This window comes from Salmo trutta, chromosome 18, assembly GCF_901001165.1.
Source record: "Salmo trutta chromosome 18, fSalTru1.1, whole genome shotgun sequence".
Classification (NCBI taxonomy): Eukaryota; Metazoa; Chordata; class Actinopteri; order Salmoniformes; family Salmonidae; genus Salmo; species Salmo trutta.
The window spans coordinates 48,785,222-48,805,280 of NC_042974.1; the positions used below are offsets into that span (position 1 = coordinate 48,785,222).

At 40.3% G+C, this 20,059-nt stretch overlaps 1 protein-coding gene across 2 annotated transcripts in view; it reads left to right on the plus strand.

The window, feature by feature from the left end:
- Nucleotides 1–20,059, plus strand: part of LOC115153429 (collagen alpha-1(XXI) chain-like) — a 70,220-nt gene that overhangs the window by 8,763 nt on the left and 41,398 nt on the right. Inside the window, exons 4-7 of one of the 2 annotated variants that reach the window (XM_029698866.1) lie at nt 8,161–8,326; nt 8,447–8,675; nt 18,626–18,799; nt 19,380–19,457. In XM_029698866.1, the coding sequence (XP_029554726.1) occupies nt 8,161–8,326; nt 8,447–8,675; nt 18,626–18,799; nt 19,380–19,457 (647 nt within the window). The remainder of the gene's footprint in view (nt 1–8,160; nt 8,327–8,446; nt 8,676–18,625; nt 18,800–19,379; nt 19,458–20,059) is intronic. The other variant, XM_029698867.1, reaches the window with a different exon arrangement.

Here is a 20,059-nt window from a genome sequence, read left to right on the forward strand (position 1 = left end):
AGTTCGGGGTTGGTGGTAATGAATCTAGTTCAGTGACGCCTAGAAAGCCGGTGACATAGACATCCGGAGCTGGTGAATGGAATGAGCAGCAGTTCGGGGATCCGTGACATCAACATTTCAGTTATTTTGAAAAATGTAGAGAAAATGTATTGAATGCAGTTGCTAAAACAGCTACATTAGATTGGTATAATATGTCTGTTCTGATCTTAGATTTGAATAGCAGAGAAGTAGACTAAGATTTCACGTGCTCTAAGCTTTTGTCTAAGTTGTTGGGAAAGTGGTCAAAGTAGCTAATATGTGTCAAAGGTCACATTGCTACCTAATTGTCTAATGTTTAGAATGTGCTCCACCAGTGCTGAATTGAATTGAATTGAATTTATTTGGGTAACAGACATATACAGTCGTGGCCAAAAGTTTTGAGAATGACAAAAATATGAATTTTCACAAAGTCTGTTGCCTCAGTGTCTTTAGATATTTTTGTCAGATGTTACTATGGAATACTGAAGTATAATTACAAGCATTTCATAAGTGTCAAAGGATTTTATTAACAATTACATGAAGTTGATGCAAAGAGTCAATATTTGCAGTGTTGACCCTTTTGGGCCACATCCTGACTGATGGCAGCCCATTATTGCACAATCAATGCTTGGAGTTTGTCAAAATTTGTGAGTTTTTGTTTGTCCACCCGCCTCTTGAGGATTGACCACAAGTTCTCAATGGGATTAAGGTCTGGGGAGTTTCCTGGCCATGGACCCAAAATATCGATGTTTTGTTCCCCGAGCCACTTAGTTATTACTTTTGCCTTATGGAAAGGTGCTCCATCATGCTGGAAAAGGCATTGTTCATCACCAAACTGTTCCTGGATGGTTGGGAGGAGTTGCTCTCGGAGGATGTGTTGGTACCAATCTTTATTCATGGCTGTGTTCTTAGGCAAAATTGTGAGTGAGCCCACTCCCTTGGCTGAGAAGCAAGCCCACACATGAATGGTCTCAGGATGCTTTACTGTTGGCATGACACAGGACTGATGGTAGCGCTCACCTTGTCTTCTCCGGACAAGCTTTTTCCGGATGCCCCAAACAATCGAAAAGGGGATTCATCAGAGAAAATGACTTTACCCCAGTCCTCAGCAGTCCAACCCCCATATTTTTTGCAAAATATCAGTCTGTCCCTGATGTTTTTCCTGGAGAGTAGTGGCTTCTTTGCTGCCCTTCTTGACACCAGGCCATCCTCCAAAAGTCTTCGCCTCACTGGCCGTGCAGATGTACTCACACCTGCCTGCTGCCATTCCTGAGCAAGCTCTGTACTGGTGGTGCCCCGATCCCGCAGCTGAATCAACTTTAGGAGACGGTCCTGGCGCTTGCTGAACTTTCTTGGGCGCCCTGAAGCCTTCTTCACAACAATTGAACCGCTCTCCTTGAAGTTCTTGATGATCCGATAAATGGCTGATTTAGGTGCAATCTTACTGGCAGCAATATCCTTGAATGTGAAGCCCTTTTTGTGCAAAGCAATGATGATGGCGTGTTTCCTTGCAGGTAATCATGGTTGACAGAGGAAAAACAATGATTCCCAGCACCACCCTCGTTTTGAAGCTTCCCGTCTGTTATTCGAACTCAATCAGCATGCCGAAGTGATCTCCAGCCTTGTCCTCATCAACACTCACACCTGTGTTAACGAGAGAATCACTGACATGATGTCAGCTGGTCCTTTTGTGGCAGGGCTGATATGCAGTGGAAATGTTTTTTGGGGGATTCAGTTCATTTGCATGGCAAATAGGGACTTTGCAATTAATTGCAATTCCGCTGATCACTCTTCATAACATTCTGGAGCATATGCAAAGTGCCATCATGCAGACTTTGTGAAAATTAATATTTGTGTCATTCTCAAAACTTTTGGCCACAACTGTACAATAAAATGTACAATGTGGACCCAAAGGAGAGCACTAAAAAGTGGTCATCGATGGTAAAAACAATAACACATACAGTACCAGTGAAAATGTTGTACACACCTACTCATTCAAGGGTTTTTAAGGATTTTTTACTATTTTCTACATTGTTGAATAATAGTGAAGACATCACAACTATGAAATAACACATTTGGAATCATGTAGTAACCAAAAAGTGTTAAACAAATCAACATTTATTTTATATTTTACATTCTTCAAAGTAGCCACTCTTTGCCTTGATGAAAGCCTTGCACTCTTGGCCTTCTCTCAACCAGCTTCACCTGGAATGATTTTCCAACGGTCTTGAAGGAGTTCCCACATATGCTGAGCACTTGTTGGCTGCTTTTCCTTCACTCTGCGGTCCAACTCATCCAAAACCATCTCAATTGGGTTTAGGTCGGGTGATTGTGGAGGCCAGGTCATCTGATGCAGCACTCATTCACTCTCCTTCTTGGTCAAATAGTCCTTACACAGCCTGGGGGTGTGTTGGGTCATTGTGCTGTTGAAAAATAAATGATATTCCCACTAAGCACAAACCAGATGGGATGGCGTATCTCTGCAGAATGCTGTGGTAGCCATGTTGGTTAAGTGTGCCTTGAATTCTAAATAAATCACAGACAGTGTCATCAAATCAAAGTTTATTTGTCACGTACGCTGAATACAACAGGTGTAGACCTTACAGTGAAATGCTTACTTACAGGCTCTAACCAATAGTGCAAAAAAGGTATTAGGTGAACAATAGGTAGGTAAAGAAATAAAACAACAGTAAAAAAAGACAGGCTGTATACAGTAGCGAGGCTATAAAAATAGCGAGGCTACATACAGACACCGGTTAGTCAGGCTGATTGAGGTAGTATGTACATGTAGATATGGTTAAAGTGACCATGCAAATATGATGAACAGAGAGTAGCAGTAGCGTAAAAGAGGGGTTGGTGGGTGGTGGGTGGGACACAATTCAGATAGCCCGGTTAGCCAATGTGCAGGAGCACTGGTTGGTCGGTACAATTGAGGTAGTATTGTAACGGTTTTGACTTGAGGTTAAAGTTTATAGGGGTGCCAGGTAGGTTGTGCCTACCAGAAAAAATATTGGTTTCTCCTTTTGGTTTGGGAGGGAATGAGTCCCATCTGGTCCGTCAAGTCTACACCAATACAAAGGACTCATGTAAAAGTCAGGATGGAAATAAACCCTTAAAACATTGGAAAGAACTTACAAAACAACTGTATTCTTTTGCGTGGTTGTATTACTAACATAAATGATCACACATACATAACAATATACAATAATGAGCTTTAAACAGCTCTGGTTCCTCCAGAAATGTCCTGTACCTCGGGCCTAAAAAGAGTCCAGCCCGGTAAACAAGTTCAGGACACTCAAGTGACCTTAGTCACGCAATGTTTGTCCGTTCATACACGTGTAGCGTAAACCCAGTATCAATCATACAATCAAAATAACAAATATTTAACCACACAACTGTATGGTGTATCACATCTTAAGTCCTCAACTACAACTAACTGCATAAATCATCACGGTATTCATCACACCAAAACAAATGAAATACCGTATACAAAAAGGTTGTAGTCCACGGACGCAAAGAGTGGACCCGGTCCTGGGTAAACTTGCTATTAGGCTACACAAAGCACACTTTTTACTGCAACACAACAACCGGAAGAGAGAAGTTTCAAAACTGAGGGTTGAACACATCCTCATTCACATCTCCATCACAACCCCACTTTTGTGCAGCTAATGCTGGCTATTTAATTGGGAATTAAAGGAAATGCTCCCTATTGGAAGGAAAAGCACTATTTAATTGAGAAGTAAAGGGAAAGGGCCCTATTGGAAGGAGAAGCACTGAGAAGGTTCAGAAAAATTCAGGGCCGTCACAGTATGTACATGAATGTATACCCTCTGTAGTGCCTTACGGTCGGAGGCCGAGCAATTGCCGTACCAGGCAGTGATGCAACCAGTCAGGATGCTCTCGATGTTGCAGCTGTAGAACCTTTTGAGGATCTCAGGACCCATGCCAAATCGTTTTAGTTTCCTGAGGGAGAATAGGCTTTGTTGTGCCCTCTTCACGACTGTCTTGGTGTGTTTGGACCATTCTAGTTTGTTGGTGATGTGGACGCCAAGGAACTTGAAGCTCTCAACCTGCTCCACTACAGCCCTGTCGATGAGAATGGGGGCGTGCTCGGTCCTCCTTTTCCTGTAGTCCACTATAATCTCCTTAGTCTTGGTTACGTTGAGGGATAGGTTGTTATTCTGCCACCACCGGCCAGGTCTCTGACTTCCTCCCTATAGGCTATCTCGTCGTTGTCGGTGATCAGGCCTACCACTGTTGTGTCGTCTGCAAACTTAATGATTGTGTTGGAGTCATGCCTGGCCATGCAGTTGTGGGTGAACAGGGGGTACAGGAGGGGACTTAGCACGCACCCCTGGGGAGCTCCAGTGTTGAGGATCAGCGTGGCAGATGTGTTGCTACCTACCCTCACCACCTGGGGGCGGCCCATCAGGAAGTCCAGTATCCAGTTGCAGAGGGAGGTGTTTAGTCCCAGGATTCTTAACTTAGTGATGAGCTTTGAGGGTACTATGGTGTTGAACACTGAGCTCAGCAAGGCACCCCCACACGATCACACCTCCTCCTCCATGCTTCATGGTGGGAACCACACGTGCAGAGATCATCCGTTCAACTACTCTACGTCTTACAAATAGGGATGCGTCTTTACCAAATAGAGATGTTGAGATGTGTCTGTTACTTGAACTGTGAAGCATTTATTTTGGCTGCAATTTCTGAGGCTGGTAACTCTAATGAACTTATCCTCTGCAGCAGAGGTAACTCTGGGTCTTCCTTTCCTGTGGCGGTCCTCATGAAAACCAGTTTCATCATAGCACTTGAAGAAACTTTCAAAGTTCTTTAAATGTTCCCGGATTGACTGACCTTCATGTCTTAAAGTAAGGATGGACTGTCATTTCTCTTTGCTCATTTGAGCTGTTCTTGCCATAATATGGACTTGGTCTTTTACCAAATAGGGTTATCTTCTGTATACCACCCCTACCTTGTCATAACACAACTGATTGGCTCAAATGCAATAGGAAGGAAAGAAATTCCACAAATTAACTTTTAAGAAGGCACACCAGTTAAATTAAATGTTTTCCAGGTGACTACCTCATGAAGCTGGTTGAGAGAATGCCAAGAGTGTGCAAAGCTGTCATCAAGGCAAAGTGTGGCTACTTTGAAGAATCTGAAATCTAAAATATACAGTTTTTTATTTGTTTAACACTTTTTTAGCTACTACTTGATTCCATATGTGTTATTTCATAGTTTTGATGTCTTCACTATTATTCTAAAAAACCTTGAATGAGTAGGTGTGTCCAAACTTTTGACTGGGACTATATAATTATTAGAAGGCAAGACAAAATTTGAAACAACCATAAATACATTCATTTATATTCACATCCTAGAAAGTGGCACTATTCATTGCGCTTTTCCCTAACCTATAATTTGAAATGTATGTAAGTTCTGTGGCAGTTAATTCAACAGTGGGAAGTTAGCTTCATGAAATTAGTTGATGACCTGTAGGGAAGGCCTGGTTGCTCAAAGACCTCTCCATCACGGTTGACAACTCCACGGTTTCCCCCTCCCAGAGTGCAAAGAACCTTGACGTGACCCTGTTGTATTCTGCAAACATCAAGTCAGTGACTCATCCAGGCACTTGTCATCTCCCATCTGCACTACTGCAACTCGCTGTTGGCTGGGCTCCCCGCTTGTGCCATCAAACCCTTGCAACTTATCCAGAATGCTGGAGCCCGCCTGGTGGTCAACCTTCCCAAGTTCTCCCATGTGACCCTGCTCCTCCGCACACTCCACTGTCTTCCAGTTGAAGCTCACATCCACTACAAGACCATGGTACTTGCCTACGGAGCAGCAAGATGAACTGCCCCTTCCTACCTTCATGCTACGCTCAAACCCTACACCCCAACCCGAGCACTCCGTTCTGCCACCTCTGGTCTCTTGGCCCTATCATCCCTATGGGAGGGCAGCTACCCCCTTTTTCATTTTTTATATAAAATGCCTTTCGTGAACTAACACTCATACTTTACTTTTTTCCCCCTTACTAGCTCTGACTTTGCTGATAGCTACCTTATTGAGGGAAAATATACTTACTATGACTGTGATATGTGGTTGTCCCACCTAGCTATCTTAAGATGAATGGACTACTGTAAGTTGCTCTGGAAAAGAGCATCTGCTAACTGACTAAAATGTAAATGTAAAATGTTGATGTGGTTACTAAAACAGCAGTACCTATTGATTGGTAGAATATAAGTCTGTTCGGATTTGAATAGCAGAGAAGTAGACTAAGGTTGCATACCATGCAAGTTTCTGCCCAACTTGTTGAAAGATGTGTCAAAATGTCAGTTGTTTGTACAGGTTGACAGAAAATATAGTTGACGTGGTTACTAAAACAGTCGTAACATTTGATTGGAAGAAGATATTTCTGTTCAGATTTCAAATTTGAAAAGCAGAGACATTTACTAAGATTTTATATGTTCTATGTCTAACTTGTTGGGAAAGTGGTCAAAGTAGCTGATTTGTGTCAAAAGCTGAATTTATGGGTTGCACCTCTGTCACTCGGTTGCGTTGTTGCCACTGTCAATGATCTACAGATGCTGCAGCATATTGATGTCTGACTGATGGGTAATGCTCAGTCTTTCTGAACGGGGGCTAATGACTGTTTCATCAAAATTACACTATAGTGGCCTGGAAATACAATGACTTTGCTATCATTATGATGTCATCAAGTTTACTGTAGAGAAATGGCAATGAGCTAGCAAAGTTAGTCAGAAATAGCTATTTTTTTTTACCAGGTAAGTTGACTGAGAACACATTCTCATTTACAGCAACAACCTGGGGAATAGTTTCAGGGGAGAGATGAGCCAATTGTAAGCTGGGGATGATTAAATGGCCATGTTGGGAATTTAGCCAGGACACCAGGGTTAACACCCCTACTCTTACAATAAGTGCAATGGGATCTTTAATGACCTCAGAGAGTCAGGACACCCATTTAACATCCCATCTGAAAGACAGCACCCTCTACAGGGCAGTGTCCTCAATCTTAGGGCATTGGGATATGTTTTAGCCCAGAGGAAAGAGTGCCTCCTACTGGCCCTCCAACACCACTTCCAGCAGCATCAGGTCTCCCATCCAGGGACTGACCAGCACCAACCCTGCTTAGCTTCAGAAGCAAGCCAGCAGTGGGATGCAGGGTGGTATGCTGCTGGTAGCATTAATGCTAACTATCAATGCTAATGTTAGCTAGCAAAAATTCTGGTGCTCTCCCCTCAATCTTAGTGAGGTAGCTAAAGTTTTACTGCATCTAAAGTCAATCTGGTGACATCCCAATGATGACAAAAGCTTATCCTACTAATTACTTGCATCCTTTTGAAATGTCATTGTGTTCCTAAGCCACGGTAATGCAATTTATACTACATCTTCATCAGCACTGACACTGCATTGAGTAGAATGCTCAGCTGGGCATCAGTCCTAAAACAGACATTCAAAACAATATTGTGCTGAAATGTGCAATTTGGAGGTCAAGGGAGTTTTTAAGAATGGAACCTTTAGAATGTTGACAAAATCTTATTTAAGTGGATGAGGACAAAAACTTTTATAGTTTAAAATTATAGATGTTATCACAAAGTAGTATAATAGCGTAATATTCCAGACAGTCTACACATTTGAATGTTTGAATGGCGTTTTTAGCTTAAACGATGTCAGAGGAGTAACGTTCTAAATAATAAATATAATAAAAAGGCAGGAATAATGTTTACCATATTTAAAGTGGGCACTTTTGCTTTCACAAGTCCTATTAATAATTAAGATGTGTGTTTAGGGTGTGGGTGTAATGGTCAAATTCTTTCTGTTTTTTTTTCCAATGAGAGGGATGTTCTTTAGCCAGACTGCATATTTGCAAAATGTCCAGTGTCCCATGCCAATGTATTTTATTAGATTTTTTTAAACTTCGGCATCCAGGCCAAATGAAATAAATTATTGCGTTCCATGGATTTCCTCTAAATGAACATACAGCCCAACCTGAGCAAAGAATGGTGGCGCTTCTATGAAAATGTGTTTGTGGTGTTCAACCAGCCACACAAAAAAAACACAGTCTGCCATGTTGTATTTCTGTACATTTAATTCAAAACTCTCTCATTCGCTCCATTTCAGAGACTGTTTGTCCAAGCAGAATCCCAGTCGATAACGGTGATGTCAAGGGCTTCGATATTCTACATTATCTGGATTTGGCCCAAAAAGTAAAAAAAACTCAAGGGTCTTTTTATGGTGCCAAGGCCTTTCAGGTGACATCTCGTGTTGACCTGAGTGAAAGCACAAAGTAAGCTTAAAACATCATGCCATGTCTGTATTGCTAAGTCTACTATATCTCTCTGGTACACATCACTCTGGTTGTTTTATAGTGATGTGATTGACTGATTGTTTGATCTTTGGCCCACAGGAACTTGTTTCCAGATGGCCTGCCTCCCTCCTATGTCTTTGTGTCCACACTGAGGTACAAGGGGTCTCTGATCAGGGAAGAGTGGGACCTTTGGAGGATACAGACCAATGACGGGAAACCACAAATGGCAGTCACACTAAATGGATTTGAACGCAATATCATGTTCACCACAACCAGTGTAGCACCAAGTGGTACTCAGAAAGTGGTCTTCCAACAAGAACCTGCCAAGGTATGTGAACATCATGAGTGATTGGCTTCAAAATCCCCAAAACAGACATATGACATGATAGTACTTTACCAAGGCTCAATGAACATGTCAAAAAGGAAAAGAGAAACAAAAATAGTCTGTCTAAGTCATTCATTCATTTCTTATCAGAACTGGTAATCAACATGAACATCTCTAAGGCAGATGTATAATCCATAAAGTCCATAAAACACAGAGAGGGCTCATAGAAAAGTTATCACTATGATATGGTTTATTATTGCACACATTAATGATATTACTATTAGTAGATATTATACTAATGACAGGACAGAAAACTACATTGGTGCTGTTATATTCCAAATAAACATTTTCAAGAAAACGACAAACGTTCATGACTATCTGAGGATTAGGAGGTGGGGGGATTGAAGACATGAGAAGAATGGAATGTAGAGAATTTAAATAATAATGTTTGAATATGGTCAAATGGCCAAACTTCCTAGAGCAGTCACCATGTCAGACTATTTGAAATCATACAAAGTTTTCCTAATGGCCATATGCTAGCCGAGGCCTACTTTAAAATGTATTCCTGACATGCCGAAACCAACACAATCTCACACTCAGTTTGTGCAAATGTGTACAAAAAGTATTTCAGCAGATTTTGTGTGTTTTTGTGTGTTTTTGTGTAGCTTAATTCGTGTGAAAATACACACATTTTTGTGCGACTTAACTCGTAGGAAAATACACACATTTTTGGGGGGCAAACTTCGGAACAATCTTTTAAAAGTTATTGAAGCAGTGCATTTTGGGCAATGATGTTCTACACTGCCTTTTTTTGTGTCCCACATTTATTTATACAAAAAAACAAACGTGTTAACAACAATACATGGTTTTCAGATACTCCCGTAAAGCCCAGCTCATTGGCTATCTAGCTAGCTTTGTAAGATCCCAATTGGTGCTTATTTGACAAGATACAGATACAGCCGTTCAAGTAATGGCCGCCCACGTCATCGGCGTGCCATGAAGGCGTCTCACTCTGACCAAATATGGTGTCCTATAGGATATACTACACCCCTAATGAAATATTGAAGTCTTGTTACCTTCTAGAATCTCTGAGGAATAGATACGATCATGATTTGACTTGTTGAAACAACGTTTAGGGTGAGATTTTCACAGATTCCTTTCTTTGCAAATTGAATGAGTGGAATTACAAAATCGATCGTGCATGCTATATGTACCTTTTTAGGATATGAAAAAGGATTTTATCTAACAAAACTTCATGTTATCTCTGGGACCCTTTGGATGATAAATCAGAGCAAGATTTTAGAATGTAATTACACATTTCACCTTCAGAGGTGAATTTATCAAACCTATCACAGTGAAAAAACTGTTTGTTCTTAGGAGCTCTCCTCAAACAATAGCATGGCATTTTTCGCAGATTCCTTTCTTTGCAAATTGAATAAGTGGAATTACAAAATCGATCGTGCATGCTATATGTACCTTTTTAGGATATGAAAAAGGATTTTATCTAACAAAACTTCATGTTATCGCTGGGACCCTTTGGATGATAAATCAGAGCAAGATTTTAGAATGTAATTACACATTTCACCTTCAGAGGTGAATTTATCAAACCTATCGCAGTGAAAAAACTGTTTGTTCTTAGGAGCTCTCCTCAAACAATAGCATGGCATTTTTCGCAGCAATAGCTACTGTAAATTGGACAGTGTAGTTATATTAACAAGAATTTAAGCTTTCAGCCGACATAAGACACTTAAATGTACCGACATTTGTTGTTTCTCTAAAATCTGCGATCTTGACATAACGCACTGCATGACTTACAACTGTCCTGTTGACAGGACGCCGATCCTTATTAAACAGGTTAGTGTAAAATAATGAATTATGTTGGCTTACACTTATGGCATTTCCAAGGCTGTTTCATGGTGATTATTACGGTCGTGTCATTCATGTTATATACTTAGGCTATTGTAACAAGGCATACGCCAGCATTGTAGGCGTACTGCCTGTGTCCAGAGGACTACTAGGCTTTCATGGCAATGGCCATTACACGGAACCCAAACCGGCTGCGTGCGTGTGCCATCATGCATACATTTATTTTGTCCCCCCACACCAAACGCGATCACGACACGCAGGTTAAAATATCAAAACAAACTCTGAACCAATTACATTAATTTGGGGACAGGTCGAAAAGCATTAAACATTTATGGCAATTTAGCTAGCTAGCTTGCACTTCCTAGCTAATTTGTCCTATTTAGCTAGATTGCTGTTGCTAGCTAATTTGTTTTGGGATATAAACATTGAGTTGTTATTTTACTTGAAATGCACAATGTCCTCTACTCCAACAATTAATCCACACATAAAACGGTCAACCGAATCGTTTCTAGTCATCTCTCCTCCTTCTAGGCATTTTCTTCTCTTGACTTTATATCACGATTGGCAACTTCCATAAATTAGGTGCATTACCGCCACTGAACTCGTTCGTCTTTCAGTCACCCACGTGGGTATAACCAATGAAGAGATGGCACGTGGGTACCTGCTTCTATAAACCAATGAGGAGATGGGAGAGGCAGGACTTGCAGCGCGATCTGCGTCACAAATAGAACTGACTTCTATTTTAGCTCTTGGCAACGCAGACACTCGTTGGCGCGTGCGATCAGTGTGGGTGCAATAATTGAATAATATAGATTTCTAAATGTATTTTGCAATGCACGCAACGTGAGCGGTGTAGTCAGCCTGTTGGGGCTCAATTTGCCACGTATGAGCCCTGGTTAGAGTCCCTGTTGCAGCTATCACTTTCTTCCGCTACGTTGGTGGCAGCGTTGGGATCACTTCCAGCTCACGTCGAGTTATGTGATCTAGTGGTGGGAAGCAATATGTTTTTCAACATTGTGTTGGGTGTAATTACATTGATATAGCTAGTGTTGGGTATAATTACATTGATATATCTTGTGAACAATGGATAAGCAACAATGGGCGTGATGGATAGAAATAGTCACTACAGGTGTGATCAAGCTTTACATCAAAGTTGCCTGAAGCTGAGTGGAAAGTGCAATGCCCTGACCAGTTATTCAGAAGAAAATCCTCTGTGACTGTCTAATTTACAGAAGTTAACTTACCAGTGTGGACCCAAAACAAACACATTCTACACATTTACAAAGTACCTGTTTAAAGTGTTATTACAACCATGGTGTTCTTTCGTTACTGAAGCTTATATATCTAATAACCTCACAATGATCCATATCATATGGGTAGACACATAATGTAAGTGTGTTATGCAGCAAAACACCACTATCCTTTTTTTAGGATACAAACCAGTAATATGAATCACTGTTCATCCATCCTTTTCTGATCTTATGAGATGGATGTAGGATTTTCTACGGCCTAGAATCTTGGTTCTCATTGGCGAAGATTGAACTCAAGTTAGGGGTTATATGTCAGACTCTCCTATACCACTTTGCCCAACATGTTATACCCCAGAGGTTGTAAATAAAAATGTTTTAAGGTGATATACCTAGTATCATTATTACAGGGCTGTGAAACCCATAGCCGAATGGCTTCAGACAGAGCATTTCTTATTGAAAATTGCTGCTGACATTGAACATAGCTTATGGTTAGGGTATTTAATTCATTTCAGACTCTCCAATACCAACATTCCCAACATCATTCACCAAAATAGATTTTAAATAAACCCTTTTTAAGGTGATATACCTTGTATCATTATTATAGGGCTGTGAAACCCTTCAGATTGAGCATTTATCACCATTCATTAATGAGTTTGAGCCAATCAGATGTGTTTTGACATGGCAGGGGTGGTATACAGAATATAGCCCTATTTGGTGAAAGACCAAGTCCATATTATGGCAAGAACAGCTCAAATAAGCAAAGAGAAGCGACAGTCCGTCATTACTTTAAGACATGGTCAGTCAATCCGGAACATTTCACTGGCTCTCATGAAGACCGCCACAGGAAAGGAAGACCAAGAGTTACCTCTACTGCAGAGGATAAGTTCATTACAGTTAATTGCACCTCAGATTGCAGCCCAAATAAATGCTTCACTGAGTTCAAGTAACAGACCCATCTCAACATCAACTCTTCAGAGGAGACTGCGGGAATCAGGCCTTCATAGTCGAATTGCTGCAAAGAAACCACTACTAAAGGACACCAATAAGAAGAAGAGACTTGCTTGGGTCAAGAAACATGAGCAATGGACATTAGACGGGTGGAAATCAGTCCTTTGGTCTGATGAGTACAAATTTGACATTTTTAGTTCCAACTGCCGTGTCTTTGTGAGACGCAGAGTAGGTAAACGGATGATCTCCGCATGTGTGGTTCACACGTAAAGCATGGAGGAGGAGGTGTGATGGTGTGGGGGTGCTTTGCTGGTGACATTGTCAGTGATTTATTTAGAATTCAAGGCACACTTTACCAGCATGGCTACCACAGCATTCTGCAGCAATACGCCATCCCATCTGGTTTGCCCTTAGTGGGAATATCATTTGTTTTTCAACAGGGCAATGACCCAAAACACACCCCCAGGCTGTGTAAGGGCTATTTGACCAAGATGGAGAGTGATGGAGTGCTGCATCAGATGACCTGGCCTCCACAATCACCCGACCTCACCTCAGTTGAGATGGTTATGGATGAGTTGGACTGCAGAGAGAAGGTAAAGCAGCCAACAAGTGCTCAGCGTATGTGGGAACTCCTTCAAGACAGTTGGAAAAGCATTCCTCACGAAGCTAGAGAATGCCAAGAGTGTGCAAAGCTGTCATCATGCAAAAGGTGGCTACTTTGAAGAATGTCAAATATATTTTGATTTGTTTAACACTTTTTCGGTTACTACATGATTCCATATGTGTTATTTAATAGTTTTGATGTTGTCACTATTATTCTACAATGTAGAAAATAGTAGAAATAAAGAAAAACCCTTGAATGAGTAGGTGTGTCCAAAACTTTGACTGGTGTTGTATATAAAAAAAACAAGCAATATTGTTAATCAATATTGTTAATCAACCAGGTTGTCTCCGAAATAATTATATTATAATACTAGCCTTGCGTTGTTTTTTCATTTATTAATGCCAATACTGTTTTCTAGGTGTGTCCAAACTTTTGACTAGTGCTGGAAATAAATGTGGGCCACAAAAAAGGCAGTGTAGAACACCATTGCCCATTATGCATTGCTCTAATAACTTTCAAAAGATTCTTTGGAAGTTTGCCCCCCAAAAACGTATTTTCCTGTGAATGAAGTCGCACAAAAGTGTGTATTTTCCTTCGAATTAAGTCGCACAAAAATGTGTGTCTTTTCTCAAGAATGAAGCCACACAAAAACACAAAAACGCACAAAATCTACTGAAATACGTTTTGTACATTTTTGCACGAATCGTGCTGCCTGAGCTGAGTGTCTTGGATTCCTTAAATTCTAACCTTAGTGATTTTAACAAAAAAGAAAACTTAAGTACTAAAGCTGAGGCTTTTCTGCGCTCTGTGTCTTTGTTACATGTGAAGTTCTTTATTCTTTGTTTCTTCAATGTTCTTTCTATCAATGTTTTGTGATTGCACAACAATAATTCAAATATCCATTGCTCTCAATAGTTGCCAAGTTGTTAGATTTTCCTAATCCTTGTTAACCTTTGTACAGTGGTGTAGTGGTACCTGGAGAAGTGGGTATACTCACAGTTTCCCTATAGTTTTTTCAGGTTTTCACTCTCAAAATAAAATATAAAACAAGAAAACATGTGGATATCCTAAGTCCACAACAATGCTAAAACCACATCAGGAGACTATTTTTTAGTAAAAATAATATATACAAATATAGTTGTCTTTTAATTCAAATGCGCACCTAGCAAGAGACCATTTGGCTACCGTAATTTCTGGACTATTAAGAGCACCTGAATATAAGCCGCACGCACTGAATTAATTTTTTTTTATTATTTTGAACATAAATAAGCCGCACATGTCTATAAGCCGCAGGTGCCTACCGGTACATTGAAACAAATGAACTTTACACAGGCTTTAACGAAACACAGCTTGTAACAAAAATAAATAGGCTTTAACGAAACACAGCTTGTAACAAAAATAAATAGGCTTTAACGAAACACGGCTTGTAACAAAAAATAAAACATTTGCAGTAAGCTTTAGTTGTCTTTTTGCACTGATTCAATTCCTCACGCTGCTGTTTGCAATGTCTTATCATCGACTCATTAAGACCAAGCTCCCGTGCAGCAGCTCTATTTCCTTTTCCAACAGCCAGATCAATCGCCTTCAACTTGAAAGCTGCATCATATGCATTTCTCCGTGTCTTTGCCATGATGAGGGTGACAAAATGACTACCGTAATCAGAATGATGGGAAGTTTGAGAGCGCTCAATTTAATCAAAACAGTAAACAAAAAAGTTGTTTGACCTTAACCCGTTCGGCAATTTCATTGGTCTAATGAAAGCTTCCTGCCGCCCAAAAACTGAGCACGTCACCGAATGTGTTTTTTTGGAGAAAAAAAAATTGAAAGTGGGAAAAATCCATATATTAGCCGCGTCATTGTTTAAGCCGCGGGGTTCAAAGTTGCGGCTTATAGTCCGGAATTTACGGTTATTGTGGTTCTGTACTGTACATTGTAGGCCTACAGTGATTGAGTTTGCAAAACAAATGCCCTCCAGATTTGTACAAATCATCTTGATATCATTCTGCCAGGTAAGCCTACTTGGTCGTCAACATTTGGTTGGGAAGATTTTTTGGGAAAGCCTTGAGAAATGTTCAATCAAACAAAGATTCAACCAAGACTTTCAGACAACTTTTTCCATACCTAATTTTACCCATTGTTGCCTTAGCATTTACTGGTAGATATTATAAGTTGAAACGTCTTTCCTACATTACCGGCTACCAATGTCGTTAAATTCTGTGAACTGCTCCATGTGTCTTGAGGTATATGAGCTGAGAGGTATTGCTGCCTGATATTCTGCTGGAACTAGCTATGTGTATGGGGCAAATGTGAATTATTTCACATGCTTTGCAGTTGTGTAGGCTACTTTGTGCAATATCTCTATTGTACTAGGGTGAATAAGGAATAAGTATGAAATTTTTTGCATTTGATCTTCTGTAACCTCTTTCAACATCTATCCAACATATTAGCCCAACACATGATACAGTTCCAAAATCCTCAAGATGTTTCCTAATCACACACACACACACAAGCACACGCACACACACACACACACACACACACACACACACACACACACACACACACACACACACACACACACACACACACACACACACACACACACACACCCACACACACACACACACACACACATACACCCACACACACACATTCACAAAATGTTGATATCATGTTCACAGGAGGGATGACACACCCATTTGTGTACACTGAGTCAAAACCATATTTTCAGTTCACATTTGGTAGACTGGGACAGCAGGTTAGATTAACTGGGACACCATTATAGCCTAATTGTACCTCAATGACAATTCAATTGTGTGTGATTAGCAATCATCTGAGGATTTCAGCAATGTATCATGTGTTTGGCAGTGGCGGTCGGTTCCGTTTAAAATGAGGGAGGACGATGATTTTTTCTATGAGCATAGCCTTATTTATATTTCAGCATATTGGATGAATGTCATTCATATTCCATTCACCCTGCTCTTTGTAACATCAATAGGTTTAGGCTACTACCCATCATGAGGTTGCTACAACCAATCATATGGATGAAAGTTTACAGCGTTGGTGCACAGGTGTAGAGAAAATGTTGAATAATCAGACAGTGACACATTCAATACCGCCTCGCACACTCTTGCCTGCATCTAGCTGATCTAGGGTGTAATCATTAGTAAGTTGCAAACAACAGTTTCTATTGGACAAATTCATGTATGTTTATGTTTAGTTCCGTTTGCTTCCATTTTAGAAACATATTTCAACATAATCGGCGGAATGAATACACCCATGATCACACGCGAACACAGTTCACTTTCATAACAGCCACATACAATCAGCATGATCATTTTTTCATTGTATAATTCCATCTAGCATCTATGTGATCTCCTCCTCTCACATCTTCCATTTGCTTATGGACTTCAGTGCACAACACATCAGCTGTCTGTGACCAGGTCAAAAAACTTTTCCAAGCCAAAACTTCATATCATAACTGATAACCGCTAGAGCTGTTGCCAGAAAATAGAATTTGAATTTCTCTACCAATTCGTTTTAGAGAATTTGGCAGTACGTCCAACCGGCCTCACAACCGCAGACTACGTGTATAGCGCCTTGTGGGCGAGCAGTTCGCTGATGTCAACGTTGTGAACAGAGTGCCCCATGGTGGCGATGGGGTTATGGTATGGGCAGGCATAAGCTACGGACAATGAACACAATTGCATTTTATCGATGGCAATTTGAATGCACAGAGATACCGTGACTAGATCCTGAAGCCCGTTGTCGAACCATTCACCCCGCCTCCATCACCTCATATTTCAGCATGACAATGCACAGCCACATGTTGCAAGAATTTGTACACAATTCCTGGAAGTTAAAAAAGTCCCAGTTCCTCCAAGGCCTCATACTCACCAGACATGTCACCCATTGAGCACGTTTGGGATGCTCTAGATCGATGTGTACGACAGTGTATTCCAGTTCCCGGCAGTATCCATCATCTTCGCACAGCCATTGAAGAGGAATTGGACAATATTCCACAGGCCACAATCAACAGCCTAATCAACTCTATGCGAAGGAGATGTGTCGCGCTCCATGAGGCAAATTATGGTCAATGACTGGTTTTCTGATCTATGCCCCTACCTTTTTTAAGGTATCTGTGACCAACAGATGCATATCTGTATTTTCAATCATGTGAAATCCATAGATTAGCAGCTAACGAATTTATTTCAATTCACTGATTTCCTTATATGAATTGTAACTCAGTCAAATCTTTGAAATTGTTGCATGTTGCGTTTATATTTTTGTTCAGTATATTTAGTATAGTTTTTACATAAAAAGCATAACTTTTTTAATGTTTCACTATTTATATTTTTTATGAAACTCACTGAGGAGGAGGATTCTCCCCTTTTTAATCTGAGGAGCCTCCACTGGTGTTCGGATAATATGTTGGATAGATGTCTGAAGAGGTTACAGAAGAGTGAAATGCACACAGTTCCACTTTTTCTGAATTCACTCAAATAACAGTACTAATACCAGGATATAGATCTATAAGAACAAGAGCCCTGCCTAACCTAAGTACAGGGGATCCCTCCCTAATGTAGACTGGATCTCTTTCCTCCATTGCAAAGCCTATAAGACTGTCCTGCTTTAGCTACTCCATGCTGTCCTAATTTAGCTAGCTATGGTTGGTAAAGCGGGACATCAACAAAAATGACTGAATTACAAAATTGAAACATAATATTGGCAACTTTTTTTAAATGTATTTTGATGCACCAGTATATAGAATGCACATTTACATCACAATTTGTCACAGTGCATTATTTATGTCAGTTTTATAACCTTAACATCAAAACAGAAAAAAAGATATGTCACTGATCTTACTGTGTGCTTCACTGGTGTGAGCTTCCTGTTTGAAGCTTGCTCTGCCCCCCTCTATGATGTCACACAAATTAAGTGATGTGATTTTGTTAATGCGGTTTCTCTGCAAGGGCTTAGTAACAATAGTTTGGATTTTCTCTTGTCTGACCAATAAATAAACGGTTCAGGATTAAGCTGTCCCAGTTTATATGATGTCCCATTCTTTCTGAATTCACCCTACATAATTGATACAGCATAGGCCTATAATACTATAATATTTTGATACGCATCAGTGGGGATTAAGATGTAAGAAGTGAGTAGGCCTATACGCAAAGCCCACTGAAATAAAAGCGGGTATACGGCGTATACTTGCATATAGCCCCCACTACACCTCTGTCTTTATATACATAATAGTTCCTTATCCTCTTTTTTTGGTCAAATAGAAACTATTTGATGAGAACTGGCACCAGTTTAGGCTACTGGTCACTGAGCAAGATGTTATCCTGTATGTTGATGACCTGGAAATTGAAACCCTGCCGTTGGAACCACCTGTTGGTATCTTCATTAATGGGAAGACCCAGATCGGAAAGTATGTCAGCAAAGAGACAACTGTACCAGTAAGTTTATCCAGAGACAATATTTTCACAACCAATAACCTGCATTTGTGCCTCTTTGAGCAAGACAACTGTTTATATTGGATCACATTTGAACCTCTACTGGTCTAACTGTTTAACAGTAGGATGTCAAGGGTCAAGGGTCTGCATTGTCCTCTGAAACATACAGACCTTAGATTAGACAATCTTGGCATGAAGATCCTCTCTGTCCTCTACGTCTTATTTAGTCTTTATTTGGCCATGTTGATAATTGGTGTGCCAAACATGCTAACCTGCAATCAATCATAATGATGTTGTGTTTTAATTGGTTTGACATTATCTATTTTACAGTATTCAAACTACTTTTGGCTAAGCAAATTTGAGACGTGCAACCAGAATGTATCTGGATTTATTATTAAACCCATAAAACTATCGTACATATAATGAAGTTGTCACTTAAGTCTAAAGAAATAACATCCTGGTACAGTGATGATACAGACTTATGACTCATTAATCATTAGAACTGTTAGCAAGATAAAGCAGCCTCTTGTTAGGGATGAATTACTTTTTTCCCAGACTCATGGAGGATTCCTATCTTTAACAGTTTGAGATCATGAAACTCAGGATCTACTGTGACCCCGAGCAGAACAACCGTGAGACCGCCTGTGAAATACCAGGAGTTGTGAGTATAAACACCTGTTTGGATCTGTGCTTGTAGTAAATGTGCCACATTAAAACCAAGCTGTATTTTTTAAGGGATCACATATTTTCTTTATCTGTTCTTGATCACAATGCACCACTATATGCCACCATACCACCATGACGTAGTATCAGAAAACCCAAGCCTACGATCAGTAGCATGTCCAGGGGGTGGCCACCTAGTGCCCCCCCCCCCCCCAGAAATTGTGTTATCTAATAGGTCGGCTCTGAATATATTTTTATATAAATTATATGCATTTTTACCAGATGTGCACCGACAGCAAGACTTATCAATCTCACAGGAGAAAGCATCCGAGCGAGCGAAACACCGCCCCTCTGTCTTAATGTGTAGCCCATGTATCTGATGCTGTCTGGCCAAAAACAGTATGACATCAACGCGGATAGATAGGAAGGAGAAATCATTTTATACTTTTGTTTCTTTTTTATTGTTTCTTTTTTTTATCCATGAATATACGCCACTTTGTAGTCTGAACGTCATTAAACGTATGGTGTTTGTAATAGATGTCCCTTTCCATTCAAATGGCGGTTGCCCAGTGCACTGTTCAGATGTTGGATTTATTTTGG